The 17,257-nt window shown below is 27.8% G+C and overlaps 1 protein-coding gene across 3 annotated transcripts; it reads left to right on the forward strand.

Moving 5' to 3' along the window:
• Nucleotides 1–10,968: 10,968 nt before the first annotated feature.
• Nucleotides 10,969–15,405, forward strand: LOC114193082 (GATA transcription factor 25). Of its 3 annotated transcripts, XM_028082779.2 has the most exons (8): nucleotides 10,969–11,469; nucleotides 11,665–11,754; nucleotides 12,178–12,311; nucleotides 13,462–13,569; nucleotides 13,826–13,931; nucleotides 14,710–14,769; nucleotides 14,869–15,052; nucleotides 15,154–15,405. In XM_028082779.2, exons 1-7 carry the CDS (start codon nucleotides 11,176–11,178, stop codon nucleotides 15,007–15,009), a joined length of 933 nt encoding a protein of 310 aa, XP_027938580.1. In that variant the 5' UTR covers nucleotides 10,969–11,175; the 3' UTR covers nucleotides 15,010–15,052; nucleotides 15,154–15,405. The 3 variants fall into 3 exon arrangements, 2 of the variants coding, with proteins under 2 accessions (XP_027938580.1, XP_027938579.1); XR_003606222.2 differs by lacking the exon at nucleotides 15,154–15,405 and having other exon boundaries at nucleotides 14,687–14,769; nucleotides 14,869–14,958; XM_028082778.2 differs by having other exon boundaries at nucleotides 14,869–15,405.
• Nucleotides 15,406–17,257: the final 1,852 nt, after the last annotated feature.

Consider the following 17,257-nt stretch of genomic DNA (forward strand, 5'->3'; position numbering starts at 1 on the left):
TTATGATTTTTCTATGCTCTAGACATATCTTTATGGTCATAAAATCATGCTCTAATTGTTGATTAAACTATCTTTGTGTATATAGAATTATTTTAACATTTGAAGTTGTATAAGGAAAAACAATATTAGAAATCTACTTTAAGATAAGGGACCATTTAGAAGGTGTTAATTTTCTTAAAATATTAAGTTTTGGTTTTGAGATTTAATTTAGTTGGGGTATTCATAATTTTATCTTTTCCGAAATAGGTGAGAGGTGACAAATTTACATTAGAAAAATTATGATAAAAAGTAGAAGAATTGATTCTTTTTTCAAAAGGAATGCTTGTGATGAAGATGAAAAAATGTATCTACATCATCTAAACTTGAGAAACTTCACAATAATCCAAAAAATGAAGAAAATGAAAAACAACTATATAAAGTTCCAAGAGTTATATACAATGAATTTGAAAATGCTTTAGAATGTGATCCAGGAAAACGTCATCAAATTTGGCAATACCCACCAAATCAAATTGATGAGGTACGAAAGACTTATCTAAAATGAGATTCATATTAAATGCATCTAGAAAATTATCCGTTGTTTCCTAAAGATGGTTATCCAAAAAGATTTTAATACACATGATTTAACTTATTTCATTCATGGCTAAAGTATTCAGTATTCGCAGTTAAAAAATGTTGCATATTACTTAATGTGCTATCTTTTTAGTAAAAAATCAAGCAGATGACTTGACTCAAATGTTTTTATTGTTACATATAATTGAATTGATTTTCATTAAATTCTAGTTGACATTTAGTTGATTATCATCAACATGTTTTAACTTTTTTTAGTGTTTTTTTATAGGTTTTAAAATATTTTATAACAAGCACTATAATAATCCATATTGGAAGGGATATTGCAACAAACTTCAGTTATGATTTCATTATTCAAGATTTTAAGTAATTGAAAGAACATTGAGAAACACTAAAGGTAAATTTTGCTTTTTTTAATATATGATTGTTGATAATAAACTTTATGTTACACTTTCATATATATTATTATCATATTTTTTGGATTCTATTATCATATATGCTTGTTTTGAATATAGAAAATTATGTGAGGAAATAATTTATTTTAATGTAGAAAAAAATAATTTACATATAAAAAAATAATTTTGGCTCCCCTAAGATTTTGGTCCAAGTTCCACCACTAATGGTGACTATGGTGAATGGTAGATACGCGAAAGCTTGGTGTTGAGAGAAAATGACTCTCAATTTTTGTGATTTAATGGTGAGATGAAGGTTATATGTGGTGATCTAAGAGATGTTAGGTCAACTCTAAAGAAAGGGGTGCTAGAGATACCTCTTAGAATGCTCTAGCAAGTGACTAAAAAAAGAAGTATGACTCAAATTTAAATTTGGCAGTATAAAATTAACATTCTCAAAGTGAGAAATACATCGGGAGACACCTTTATTTATAGAGTAAGGTGTCTCCAAAATGGTCCAAACCCTAAAATGCTAACATGCACCAAAACCCTAAAAATGCTATCTTGGTGAATGAGAGTTTGACATGTAGCAATCCTCACTCTCACAAAATGAATCACTCATATGTTGTCACGTGGAAAGCTACTCTATGAAAAGTCTCTCTTACAGGACAATAACATATGACCCCTACCTTTGTAAGAAAACTTTCCATTAAGGGGTGAAGGAGAGCTTGACATGTGGCAATCCTCACTCTCACAAAACGAACCACTCATGTGTTGCCATGCGGAAAGCTACTTTATGAAAAACCTCTTCTATAAGACAATGACACATGGCCACTACCTTTATAAAAGAACTATCCATTAAGGGCTTGCCATGTGGCATGTGTGGGATGCCCTTCCCAAGCTAGCTAAATTAACATAATTAAACATAAAAGAATTACTTAAGCTAGGCGCATATGATACTCCCTACTTAAGCAAAATTATTTTTAAAACCCTACACTACATGACCTTTATTACAAGGCCTTCAAAGGAAAACCTATACTACACGACCCTTAATATAAGGTCTAAAAAAGCTCCATTATGGCCTAAGTGAAAAGGAGTTTAACTTCACCTTTACTAGATGTTGCTAACTCTTCTTGAATTTGCTTAGCCATGCTTCTTGTGATTGGACCCATCACTTATATATATATATATATATATATATATATATATATATATATATATATATATATATATATATATATATATATATATATATATATATATATATATATTGGCGGATCTTGACCAAAAGTGTTGGAGGGACTAAAGTAATATAATTTTAAGATCATTAGATTCAATCATTAGTATAACGCTTCAAGAAATGACTTCTCTAACTGAACATTTTGATCATTAGTATAATGCTTCAAAATATGTGAAGAAGTAGGATCTATCTTGTTTTCATCAATAATTTTCTTTTCATTGCTTTTAAACAATGAATTTATTATTTTATTCTTTATCAATATACTTTTTTTTATAAATAATATTAAAAAATAATTTATCATAATATAATAAAAAATTGAGATACATAATTATTAAAAGAAAAATATATTGTAGTCAAGTCATAATTAAAAATTGGTTATGAAAAAATACATAATGCATTATTTTTTTTCTATATTCATAAAAAAAATGAATATACAAAAAGCTCATGAGATAAGAAAAAATAATAATGTTTTCATTATCAAGTGAGACTAGAAACAAGGAAGGAAGAGGATAAATGAGAAATATAATGAGTGTGTCTAACCTTTTTTTTCTTTAAAAACAAAAAGAAAACATATGAGAGTGAGAGATTGTTCCAATTTGTGAAAAACTAAAAAGACAACAAAAAGGAAAATAAAAATTATGTTAATAAATATTTGGTTTAATTAATTTTTTATTCATGTTTTTGTTTAAAAATGTTAAGTTGGTCCTCCAGTCTTTTTTTAGTTTCAATTTGGTCCCGATTTTTAAAAAAACTGATCAATGATTTTTTCATTAAAATTGAAACTCTTAATATGGATGATTTGCTTTGTTGGTGTAATTAACATAATCTCAGTGTCAATTTTTGAACAAAAACAAGAACCAAAAGAAAAATTAAACCTAAATATTTTTATTCTTTATTATATTTAACTTTATGTTTTATTATCTATTAACATTAAATGTTGTACTTTATATAAAAGGAATAAAAAGATACATAATTTAATTTTCATCAATTCCTAATATATACTACCTAAAATTTAATAAATTTCAAATATATATATATATATATATATATAATTAAAAAATCAAAATTATGCACCTTTTATGTTTTATTTCTTCTAATTATTTCACTCGTAATGAAATTCATTCGCATTATCAAAATATTTTTTATCTTATCACAACCTTTGTGCAATTATGTTCAAATGATGTATGTCAATTAAATATTTTTTTATTTATCACATTTGAATATTTCTACTCTTTTTTAATATTTTTTATTTATTGTATTTTCTTTTCACATGAGAATGTTTAACATTGTCAATTTAAGTGTTCAATAGTATAAACCTTTCATTTACTAACTAGGAAATTAAAAAAAAAACTTATATTCTTTATTCTATTATTATTAATTTTCATTTCATTTGAAGAACTCTTTTATTTTGCTAAAACAATTTTTATTATCTCTTCAACTAAGTTGATATTTGAAAATGGTCCCCATTTTGGAGTCAAAATCTCAAAATGGTACCCAAATTTTTAAAAGTCTCAAATTGGTCCCCTTTTTTGTTAAAACGTCTCAAGTTTGTCATTTCCGTTAAGTCAAGGTTGACGCCGTTAGAGGGAGTGCCAAGTGTCAGTTCCTCGATTTTTTGATTTTTTTTTAGAATTTTTTTTGAATTTTTTTAAAAAAATAAAAAAATTGTCACATGTCAAGCTGTCATCGCGTCACGTGGCAGTGATAGAGTGATGTGGCAGTGACAGTGACACGTGTCAGTATTATACCAGGTGTTATTTCCTTAGTCTCAATTTGGTCCCCTTATTTTAATTTGTCTCAATTTAGTCCAAATTTTTGTAAAAATTAGCAATTTTGTCCCTCTCCAAATTGAAATCAAATTTAATTTCTATATAAATGTACACAATGTTTCCATCAAAATTGATATTTGAAGTAAATATTTTTAACCAAATTAAGTTCATTTAATTAATATTTTACATTGAACTTTATTTAAAATTTTTTTAAAGTTGTTAATAGAAAATAATGTTAATAGAAAAAAATTCATAAATTAACTAGTTCATGTAACAATAAAACACATATAAATTTAAAATTTGAAAATAATTTTAAGTAAAGTTGAATGTGAAACACAATTTTAAATAAACTTAGCTATGTTAAAAATATATAATAAAAATATCAATTTGAATAAAAATATAAAATTTAATAAAAATATTTGTATAGCATTTATATAAAATTAATTTTTGTTTCAATCTGGAGAGGAACAAAATTATTCATATTTACAAAAATTGGGACTAAATTGAGACAAATTAAAATAAAGGGACCAAATTGAGACTAAGGAAATAACACCTGGCATAATACTGACACATGTCACTGTCACTACTACATCACTCTAACACTGTCACGTGGCACGATGACAACTTGACACGTGGCAATATTGATTTTTTAAAAAAATTCAAAAATAAAAAAATAAAAAAATTCAAAAAATCGAGGAACTGACACGTGGCACTCTCTCTATCGGCGTCAACCTTGACTTAACGGAAATGGCAAACTTGAGACGTTTTAACAAAAAAAGGGACCAATTTGAAACTTTTAAAAATTTGGGTACCATTTTGAGATTTTGACTCCAAAATGGGGATCAAAGGCATAGTTAAACCTTTTTTTTTTCATCTTGTCATATCCTTAACTATACATTTATTTTCCTTTGTGTGATTTCATTCAATAGTCTATCAAATTGTTTTCGTATGATCATTTTGTTTAATAGTTTTATTTTTTGTTTATTTTTATGATGTATAATATTGTTTTGATATTTTTTATATAATTATTTTTATTTTCTAACTCATTATAATGTGTGTAATTTTATCATTGTAATTTTATAAATAAATTTTATTCACTACAATATAACAATTTAATGTAATTGTCATAAAAATTTTTATGATCATCCAACATATATTGAAGTTCAAAATATGAAAGATCTAACTTAAATTTCAATTATGAATAGTTTAATATTTGTTTTTTGTGTGAATTTGATTATGTGATGTATTATAACTTCTATTACTATACAAATAAATATTTTATTATAATTTAAAAAATTGAATTAAACACACATTTAAATTTTTTTTAATTTAAATATTTGTTTTTTTTATATTTTCTTAAATATTTTTAATTTTATCAACTAGGTAACATTAACTATTGCAAATTTAATAAATATTTTGGCTTTCATGAAATTTTATTTGCTATTTTAATTTAAAATGTATATAATTATAAATTCTTTTTAAATATTTGATATTAAAGAAACAATACTATTCTCTTTTAATATTGAATATTTGATAATATTATGTTTCTTTTATCATAATTTTTTTATTTCATAAAAATTAATTAATTGATATTGAAATAGGAAGAAGGTGGGTACAGGTACGAGTATATACCCGTTACCCAGTAAAAATGAAGATAAGACAAACATTTGACACATGTTTCGTCTAAGTATGAGGATTATTTTTTTTTTTCTGAAAATGAATATAGGATAGAAAAACTCATCTTCATTCTGTCCCATTCTCATCCATATGTTGCGTATGATCCAAATCATTTATACTTCTGCAATAAAAAAGATCCAAATTATTCATATGGCCACAATGAAAAAGGCCATGTATGCATCTTTCTTGAATTATATTATTCTCTTGTATTTTATTTTATTGTGTTAGTTTTAGTTTTGTCATCATAGTTATATACGCAATATTCTTTATGCTTTAGTGAAACACAAATTATTTTACTATATTCATTACATCTATTTTACTCAATAATGAAATGTGAATTGTTATTTTTATTAATAAGTTTTTTATCAAGTTTTTTAATCTTTAAATATGTTCGTTTAAGGTAATTTTTTATGAAAAGAAATATATAAAAAATAACTTGGATAAATAACAAGTCACTTTGTTAAGAGTAAACACGATTTATTCTTGATAAAATGACTAAAGTGAATAGAAACTCTGGACAATTCATTATTGATCAAATGACTAAAGTGAATGAGAAACTTTAGATAATTAATGAACAAACGTTAAATAATTAATGAACAAACAAACCTATGAAGTGTTAGATGAATATTATCTTACGAGACAATGCAAATATTAAATGTGATTCCTAGAAGATCATTTATATTTAACAATTTGATGAAATGCTCATCAAACCCTATAATTTTCAGTAGGTGTTCAATGAAATGCATCAATGAAAATGGAATGTGATTTTTACAATGCAGGTATATGAAACATGTTCTAATCATCTAAAATAACTAAAATATGCAACCAAAACTAATTAAGAACTGCAAAAATTGAAAAACATAACTAAACAAATAATCACAGTGCAGATAGTGTTCGTGAAGTTGTGAATGTGCATGACAAGGGCTGAATTAGCTATGAAATAAATCATTAGATGAATTTGTGATACAAAATGGTTCGTATTAACATCAATTGATCATAGGACTGGAAAAGAAATGAAAAGAACAAGTAGAAATCAAAATCACAATTCCAGAACTTAGCTTCTACGAGAAAAATAACAAACATAATTGTCAATGTACGTTTTTCAGTTTTCTGAGTTTAACTCGAAAATTAGATGCAACTTGTTCAAAACATTCAATCGAACTAAAACAAAAATGTTTACAACTCATAGCACATGGAATTTACTCAAGGAATTGAAAATTATAGTGATACAAAATCACGAACACTTAAACTTATTTCTATCACAACTTTGCTTCCAATAGCTAGGTTTAACACTAAAACCTTGTTTTTTTTTGTCTTTTGGACACACTAGGCTAATGGCATGAACCCATACCAAAACCTAGTAAGATATGGAAGAAAAATTGATCAATTCACAAGAATAAAAAGAACTTGAATGAAAACTGAAAATACAACGCGAAAACATGGTAAATGTACACAATGAACAAGGAAAAGAGAAATTAAATGGTGGAAACTGAAGAAAATAATGTATTGAAACATAATACCGAACATAGAACACAATCTTTGGAGTTCTTGAGACTATTTCACTTAGGTCCTTGAGCTCCAAGCCAAAAATGAGAGAAAAATGGATAGAAAAATGAGAGGAAAATGTTTTTTTTTTTTCTTCTGCAGAATGTGTAGTATGTAAGTGGTAGGTAATGTTTATGCTTCTCCACTCACCTATATACAATGCTTCCACTCTCTACAATTAACTAACTGCTATAGTTAACTATTCTACTTCTATAACTAGAAAACATATCTTAACTACCTAGTGTAGTCACCAAACATGGTAAAGTCAACCTTGATTAAGTGCAACAACCCTTTCATTAGCTCTCCAATCATCTCTTAAGTTTCCAACATGTTCAAACAAGTGATGTTTTTTATTTCCATCAGCCAAAGCTTGATTTAGAGTTTTTACTTGAAAAGTCAACCTTTGGGTCAACTATGCATCTTTAACCCCTCTGAGAGCTGGTTCAAATTTGTACCCTTGTTGGATTTTCTCTTGATCAACCTCTAATCACCTTTAATTCACTATATTAGAGTTGTTGAACTACACAACAAGTTAGTAAATTACTTCTCTAAAAAAAAAAATACTAAACTATGCTAAACTAACTAAACTAATTAATAAAAAGGTGTAAACTAAGATGCTTGATTAAGTCAACTTCTAGTCCTCTTTCCAAGGTTCTCTAGCTCCCAACAAGTGTATTTCAATGTTTCTTGAAGTCTCCAACAACTTGGTACAAAGTTAGGAGTTGAATAGCAAAAAGTCGACCTAAATTCAACATTTCAATTTTTTGTTTGTTTGCCCAAAGCTAGTCACGCCCGGTTTCCACTGATGATTTTTGCATTTCTTTTCTCTTGATCAGTCCTCGAACAACTCCATTTAACTGTCCTTGGTTTACTTTTGCTGCACCAAATCAAGTTACATAAAATAGCTAGCTAGCTGGTTAACTAGACAACTATGAACTAGAAACATAAGATAACCATAATTTTATTTTAGGTTAAATCATTTCAGAGGTCCCATTTTTGTAACGAAGTCTCAAGTAATTCCCCTTATTTTTATTTGACTCAATTGAATCCCTATTTTGGAAAATTTGTTGTAATTAAGTTTTTTTTGTTAGTAATACTCTAACAATGTTAACTATGTCCCATGTTAACTATGTCCCACGTGTCGGCACGTGGATTTCTTCTAATTTTTTTTAAAATTTTTAATTGTTTTTAATAATTTAATAAAAATTGTCACGTGTCAATCACATGTCAATCTGACATTGTGCCATGTGGCAGAGACAATGTGACGTGATAATGACAGTACCATATGTCACTATTGGATGTGAAAAGTCTTGATGGAGTCTATTTATTTGTTATTTTGTCTCAATTTGGTCCTAATTTTTTTATAATTGAATCAATTTCATACCTATATCAAATTTAATTTTTATATAAATTTTACAATGGTATTTTTATAATAATTGATATTTTTAACAAAATTAAGTTTATTTAAATGTATATTTTGCATTGAACTTTATTTAAATATTATTTCAAATATTTATATATCAATGCTTTATAAACAAATGTGAGAGTTTGTTTAAACATAACAACTTTATAAATTGAATTGTAAACTTTTAAATAAATATATTTATTTTAAATTGTTTTAAAATTTTATATTTTAATTTTTAAAGTTTTTATTTTTAAAGTAACTCTAACATTTATTTATAAATTATAGATATATAAATATTTAAAACAAAATTTAAATAAAATTCAATGCAAAATATATATTTAAATAAACTTAATTTTGTTAAAATATCAATTATAATAAACATACTATTGTAAAATTTATATAAAAATTAAATTTGTTATAGGATGAAATTTATTCAGTTTTAAAAAAATTGATACCAAATTGAGATAAAATAACAAATAGAGGAACTGCATTAAGACTTTTCACATCCAATAGTAACATGTGCACTATCACACCACATCACAGTGTTTCTGTCACGTGGCACAATGTTAGATTAACAGGTGACAATTTTTATTTTTGTTAAAAAAAGTTATTGAAAAAAATTAAAAATTAAAAAATTAAAAGGAAATAAAAAAATAAAAAAAACAAAAAAAAATCACGCGCTGACATGTGACACATAGTTAACACAGTTAGAGTACTACTAACGGAATAACCTAATTGCAACAAAATTTTCAAAATAAAAACCCAATTGAGTTAAATAAAAATAAGAGAACTTACGAGATTTCGTTAAAAAAGATACTTTTAAAATAATTTAACCTTTATTTTAAGTCATCTAAGCTAACTCTAATTTCTAACTACTAATTTAAATTCTAAAACCCTGAACCTAAAGAAAAACTTATTCTAAGTTCTAAACTCTAAAACTATGTTTAACTTGTACTACCTAGACTAAGATTCACTACCAATTCTATTCACTAGTGCTAGACTAGATTACTAAACTACTAAGCTAAGTTCCAATTTAATTATAGTTCTAACACTTAATTTAAACCAATAAACATTGTACAACCCTAAGTTATTCTAGAGTTTTACAATTCTTGTTCATAAAATATTATTTAGTTCAAATATTAAAAGCATTAGATAATGATAGTTATTTTGACCAATATTGATTGATATATGTATCGTATTTACCTAGTGACCACATTATGTACGCTAAAAATCATTTATGATGTTATTCATTACTTCCGACAAAAAGTAATTATAATTAGGAAAGTTAGTTATTTTAAATTATCCAATAATCATTTTATTATTTTCATTATTATTTCAATTATTATCTTTATTATTTCACTGATATTATTATTTTGTTCTCATCACGGTTAATAGTTTGGGATGGTTTGAAAAAGTAAAATTGATCAGTAAGCCGCTAAAGAAAATGGACTAAGGTTATTTAGAAAACACACAAATGAAAGGAATATAACAGAAACAATTAAGCAAATAAAAACAGTTTAACTTAGTTTGCGTGTTAAAACTAATGTTACACAGGAATTTAATTATAAGTAATTTAGTTGATATAATTGTTTGTGAATAATGAATGATGAGAGAGGATATGGTTAAGGTGAAAATGGTATATTGAATACGAGTAAATAAATAATTAAATAACGTTGGGTTTTTTCAAAGTTTATCGTATTATTATTATTACTATAATTATCTATGACAATATATAATAATATATTCTTTACATTTTATATTTTTTACTTTTATTTTTAATTATTATTTTAAAAATTAATTATTTTATAAATAATTTATGTTATTCTAACAATCTTTTCGTAATTTTTATTTTAAACATATTTTAAAAATCTCTTTTATATATATACTAACGACTGTATTTTTTAAATATAAATAATAGTTAATATATAAAATAAATTTATATTTATTAAAAATAAAATAAAATGAATAGAGAAATTAATTATTAATGAATAAAAAGAAAGATAAATAATTTTATAAAAAATAGATAAAAGTAATTATTAATTTTAAAAAATTTAATAAATAATTATATTATAAAGGATATAATTGATATTATAAAATGTGAAGATGAAAGAAAAAATCTTCTTTATAATATATAGATATTTTATTTTTCTAATTAAATTTAATAATTATTTTAAAATTAATTATATATTTTTATTGGTTTTAATTCAAATTTTTGTAAAAATTAAAAAAATTGAACGATAATTATTATTATTAAATGAAGTTGGTTATTGAAAAGTTGAAATTTCATGGGGGCATGTGGCATGCGGCATGCGTATTGGGCCTGGGCTGAAGTGGGGAAGCCTCGTAAATATGAGCATTGACATGGTCGCTTTTTCATTCTCCTTTTTCTGAATCAATTCCTGTCTTGTTCTTCTCTTCCACCTTCACTCCCTCCATTCCTTCATTCCTTTACACAGACACACACTCTCTCTCTCTCAAACACACTCCCAAATCGGAATCAAATTCAAAATCTCAATAGGTTAGGGTTTCCAACTCCCGTTCAATTCTCCCTGTAATGCACTGCGATTCCCGGGCCCTACAATGGAGCCACCAGCAATGTACGGACACTCCCAGCCACTGAACATGCCTCCGCAGATCTCCGCCGCCGAAAGCGGCGACGGCTCCGGCCCAGACCCCGCCCTCGACGCCCACCACCACATTCACTACGAACCTCACGCGCTCGAAGACGGTGCTGCCGGTGCCATGGTCGTCGTCGAGGATGTCACTTCCGATGCGGTCTACGTCTCCGGCGGTGGAGGGCCCGAAGAGTCTAGTCAGCTTACGCTGTCGTTTCGTGGCCAAGTTTACGTCTTTGATGCTGTTACGCCTGATAAGGTGCAATTTCCCCCTTTCTCGTCCGTATTTATTTTCCCTTTTTTCTTCAGTTCTTCGTTGATTCGGCGTTGCGATTGAATGATTTCCGTTTTATTTTTGTGGTTTTTGGTAATTCATTGAATTGATGAACAGGGCGTGAGTTTCTTTATTTTATTACTTTGATAAATTTAATCTGTATTTGGCTTCACGTGCCAGGTTCAAGCGGTGTTGTTACTGTTGGGTGGATGTGAACTGTCTTCGAGTGGTTCGCCATGTGTGGATGTGGTGCCTCAACAGAATCAGAGGGTATTTTCTGATAATAGAAGAATATTATATGTTATTCACACACACTTGCACTTGCATGGCTTTACAATTTATATATTGGTAATATCACCTGATGGATAGTACTTTGTCCCACCAGATATTGATAAAGTGAGACATTGTGATTTGTATATTCATTAACCAAAGTCAGGTAGTAAATACTAAATAGTAACTTTGATGTTCGGTGGTAATCAACTTAAAGTTATGTAGTGGGCTGACCTATCATTGGTTGACAAAATTTGTTAATATTTCGTCATTGGTGGTAGATGTACTGATATCAGGAGATTATTGTTGCAAGGTTACTTAGTCAATGATAAAGTGATGTGTGGGTAGTCATAATTGAATTTCGTTAATGTTGACGTTGTCATTGCTGGGTAGTATTTTAAACATTTTTTCGTTCTCCTGCAGGGTTCAATGGAATATCCTGCAAGATGTAGTCTACCACAGCGAGCTGCGTCGTTAGATAGGTTCAGGAAGAAGAGGAAAGAGCGATGTTTTGATAAAAAAGTGAGATATGGTGTACGGCAAGAAGTTGCGCTCAGGTTTGATAATTAGCACTCTGTGGTGTGCAATAGAACTTGCGAGTATTAGATTGAACTGTATGAACAAGTACATAATTGTTTAGAACCTGGGTATAAAAGTTGATGCTTTGCGTATGACAAATCCATAGTGAGGATAATTGAGAGAGTATGCTATGTTGCTTCAAATCAAATAATTTACAAGTAGTAAATATAATATAATTGGGAAGTATGCTAAATAATTGATACGATAGCGTACTGGATTTTGGACTTTATTTTACAAAATATTGTGTTGGCTTCTAGCGTCATTTTACATGGACTTGTGTTTAACTCGCTGGGAATTGGTGAAGCTACGGCTAGAGCCCAGCCATATAAACTGTTCTAGTGCAGAAATATGTGCTTTTAAACTGCCATCTAGTTTTGAAGTTTGAACTGACATATAATATTTTGTTACATACATTATATTGAGTGGGTAGTAATATCCAATTGACTCTCTGCCATCATGTGTTGAGGGGAAATTTAACTTGGTAACTTTGAAAACCAACTATACAGAATCCTGTCCTTTCTGATTGTGGCACTGGATTTGAATTTAATGTCTAATCTTGTTAAGCTATGGCTAGTTATTAATGTAAGCTGATGTCTAATAAACTTTTGCAATCTCAGAGTGTAATTTAAACTTTGTTAACTGTAATAATATGATTTTTTTTAAGCCCCCTTTTTTTTTTAATTATAAATGAAGCTTGCTTTATATTTAATGCAAGATTTCCAAAGCTACTCCATGGTATCTTTTGTAAGTGACTGATTTTGATGCCGAGATTTTAAAATTTGGATGATATATTTTCTTCTTAAACTTGTGTTCCTATTGTTATGAGAAAAATATTGACCCATAGACTTATTTCGGTTAACAAGAAACTGCCTTCCTTCTCTACTCGCAAAGTTTTAGTTCACCAAGAATTTTTTAATAGAATGTATAATGTAACAGCATATTAACTTAGTGTGAGCTTTTCTTGGACTTGTTATTGCTTCTGTATGCATGGAAAATGAATCTTTTATAATCTCTGTAATTTTTCAACATTGTACGTTTCCCCTTTTTAGTTGTCACTCATCTTTTTTTAACTGTTATATGTTAGTTGTTTCAGTGCCTATTTTATACTTACTTGATGAATAAATGTAGGATGCACCGTAATAAGGGGCAATTCACTTCTTCTAAGAAACAAGATGGAGCTAATAGTTATGGTACAGATCAAGATTCAGGACAGGATGATAGTCAATCAGAAACCTCGTGAGTTTTGTGTTAATTATTTTTTCTTTTAGCCCTACAATTTGTCGCTTTCTGAAATTGTGACTTATTGTTAGTTTGTAGTGTTGCTTGTTTAATTGCTATCTATTCTAGCTTAGGGCTCATTTAACACAATTATATAATTCACATTATTAGAGACTTGTATTAAGAAGTTATTACTAGATGAAGCTAATTTCCCTTAGTGGAACTTTCTAACTAGATTTTTTATCACTTCCTTTTTTGTTGCATGTGTCTACAGATGCACACATTGTGGCACGAGTTCAAAATCCACCCCAATGATGCGGCGAGGGCCGTCTGGTCCAAGGTCACTTTGCAATGCTTGTGGCCTTTTTTGGGCAAATAGGGTAGGTATTTTCATCATACTGCTTTTGTTTTTGGGGGAAAAATTATATACAAGTTTGAATTAATGTCTAGATGTATATATTCTTTTAACTAAAGAAATTTATATGAATGGCTGCCGAGTAATGACCAACATATGCATTCTCAAGCATAGCCTCTTCATTTATTCCATTTTTATTTGGAATTTGGAAGGGGTTGATCTATAAAACCTACAATTTTGTGTTTTATTTTTTTTTTCTGTATATGCAGTAAGATTTTTAAAATTTATTGCAGCTTTAATGTTCATATTGAAGTGTTTTCAGTTTTATCTGTATGAATATATTTAAGAGCAATGTCTGTTTGTCTGTTATAGATGTTATAGATGTTCTAGTGTGTACTGTAGCTACATATGTAATCCATTAACCAAACTGTATATGACGTGAAATGCATATGGCCTCAAGCTTGTGCCTTTTGGTGCTTGATTCTGTTTCCTCTCCCAGCTGCATTGTCGATTTGACAATGGGGATACAATATCTGGAGTTTCACAATAAAGTGAGGGAATCGTGTATTGTGCGGTCGTTATGTGGTACTGTTTGGAATACTAAATTCTTGGGAAGTCTTGTTGAAGTTTCTTCTGAACTCATTTTGAAAATTTTCTTCTACTAGATTCACAGGGCACGTGATCTTGCAAATATATTGTTGATGAGAGTGAATAGTAATTGGTCAATTCTGAATTTGCAATGATCTCTTAGCTGATTGGTTATAGTTGTTGGTGTTCCAGCTTTTGACGATGGTATTGTGCAGGGTGCTTTGAGAGACCTTTCGAAGAGAAATCATGAACAGTCTCTTGTAGCAGTTGAGCAGGCATGGCATGCATTGATTTATTATCTAATAGTAATAGGAATGGTAATAATATGTACATATCCCCTTACCTTTTTCTTGCATCTGATAACTGATAAGCAGGTCGATGATGGTAACGACTCAGATTGTCGGACTGCCGCCAACCCTGCGCTAAACAATCTGGCTGCTGCATACTCAGAGCATGATAATCCAGCTTTGGTAGCTGATCGTAAAGTTTTCCAGTCCCAGAAAATGCTCCACTAGCTCTATAGTAATTCCTCCCTTCAGATTCACAAATAGAATGAATGTACAGATATAACAAACTCCCATCAATGCAACAACTTTGTTTACATGCTTGGATCGTTGATCCCTGGATTTTAATTTTACCTGTTTATTTTCGGTTCACAGGGTACCTTGGGGTTCACTTTTTGCAACACACAAACAGGGACTCTTTTCTTTTCACCTTGGGAAGAACACTAGTCCCATAATGTATTATTTTTAGTACAGACGGAGGCTATGTTTTAAGGCTCTTCACCACTATCACGCTTAAAAGTTGACTAAGGAATTGTATTTTCTCTCATAATTTATATATATTAATTCCAGAATTTGTAATTCAAACAATATAGAAACGTTTCATAATTAATTTCTTTTTAAGTGTCATCCATACTTATTCTATATTAAATATTGTTAGACCTGTATATCTTTAATTGAAACTTTTTATGTAAATGAGTGTTTGAATTATTTATTTTTACATGAGGCATTTTATATTTATCAAGAAAAAGTTGTTTTCATATCCATATATCGAATATATATAAAAGCTTTATATTTAAATAAATAATTTTTTTTAGAACTCTTACCGAGAAACTTATTTGAACCTAATCATCGATTAGGAACCAATTTATGCATTTTCTTCAATTTTAAACATCCAAACTATACTTTTCAAGATGTATGTAATCCAATTAGTTATTTTAATAAATTTTGCAAGTTTTCACGTTCACATCTTCATCTTCCACATGTAAAATGGCAAAGGGTAAAGTTGGTATTTTAAACGTTTTGGAGGTGGTGCACACGGTGAAAATCTGGAAAAAAAAAGAAGCAAAAGCTGAAAAAATAATAAATCCTGCCCAATCCAATGTAATGAAATTTAATTAGTTTGAGTAATTTTATATTAAATTTGAGGCAGATTCTTCATGCACTTTCATATAAAATTTTATACATTTTAACATTTTGCAATCCCAAATGAAATAACTTCTGAATTTCATAATTTAAAAATAAAAAATGACTTTTTTGTATATTTGAAAAATCATTTTTGATTTTCAGATTACACCATCTAAAATTTATGTTTGACTTTTAAATTATAAAAAAACCCATTCTTTTAATTTAATATAGAATTAGACATTTACTTAGAAATATGGAAGTCATTAATATATATTTACTATAAATTATATAATAAAAAAAAACAATATTTTTTTATGTGAAAGTGTAAGAAGAAATATATAGAGATGTAGAATGAAACTGCCTAAATTTGATAATGAGACAACTTGCACACCTGTTTGGAAGGTTCTATGTTTTCTTCAATCTCTTGATCACTTTTCATCTAAATGATTGAGAGAAAATATGCTAGAATTTGATAATTTAGGAAAATTATTCTCACCACAAAAAATAAGTATTTGTCTTACATTTTTCTTATAATTTTAATTTCCAAGTTATTAAACCAAACTGATTTAATTAATGAAAGCTAACTGTTTTCTAAATAAAACGAATAAATAAATTTACTTATAATTAAAAATTAAGGGACTAAATTACTGTGAACCAAATTATGATTTTTTTTTAAATATAAAAGCTAAATTAAAACTAAACCTATTTTTTTAATGCAATGGCAAATTACTTTTTATAACTACTAAATTAAAAATAAGATTAAGATAAATAAAACTCTCTTATATAGATATTCTTGAAGTTAATACCTCACATATTTATTATATATAGTTTAATCATTGCAAATCAAATAATGTTTGTTTTTAATCTCTTGAAAAATATTTTTCTTTAGTTCCTTAGTTGTGAAAATATGTCACGTGATTTTATTTCTATAATAATCAAGTGGAGATTTCCTTTTATAAAAGACAACGATCACACTCCACTCGGCATATTTTTTAGAATGAGATAATACTTCTTAGAAACTAAACATATTTTAGCAAAATTGTGGACGTAAATAAACACTTTTAAAATTAAATTCTTATCCATCAGAGTTTCTACTGAGTTGTTTTTTAATGACATAATTATAGCCTTCACATCTATTCTACCATTTTTGTTTCCTTGTCCAGATTAAATGTTGAAGCACTAATTTGTATAGCAAAATCTGAGAAAGAAAAGTACATTTATTACAATTTTGAACTATGTTAAGGTATATTAATAATTATACATAATTTAGAAGTTAAGGCAAATGATAGATTAAATATTTTTTTTTTCTCAATTTATCTTTTCAGTTTTATTATGTATCTTTTAAAAATAAAAT

The sequence above is a fragment of the Vigna unguiculata genome, chromosome 8, assembly GCF_037176805.1.
Source record: "Vigna unguiculata cultivar grain cowpea cultivar isolate G323 ecotype 2 chromosome 8, ASM3717680v1, whole genome shotgun sequence".
NCBI lineage: Eukaryota > Viridiplantae > Streptophyta > Magnoliopsida > Fabales > Fabaceae > Vigna > Vigna unguiculata.

Excerpts from the sequence above, each read along its gene's own strand:
- LOC114193082 (XM_028082778.2), top strand. The coding sequence starts at position 11,176 with ATGGAGCCACCAGCAATGTACGGACACTCCCAGCCACTGAACATGCCT. Across the intron at positions 11,470-11,664 it reads ATGCTGTTACGCCTGATAAG|GTTCAAGCGGTGTTGTTACT; the intron begins GTGCAATTTCCC and ends TTCACGTGCCAG. Across the intron at positions 14,770-14,868 it reads CTCTTGTAGCAGTTGAGCAG|GTCGATGATGGTAACGACTC; the intron begins GCATGGCATGCA and ends ACTGATAAGCAG.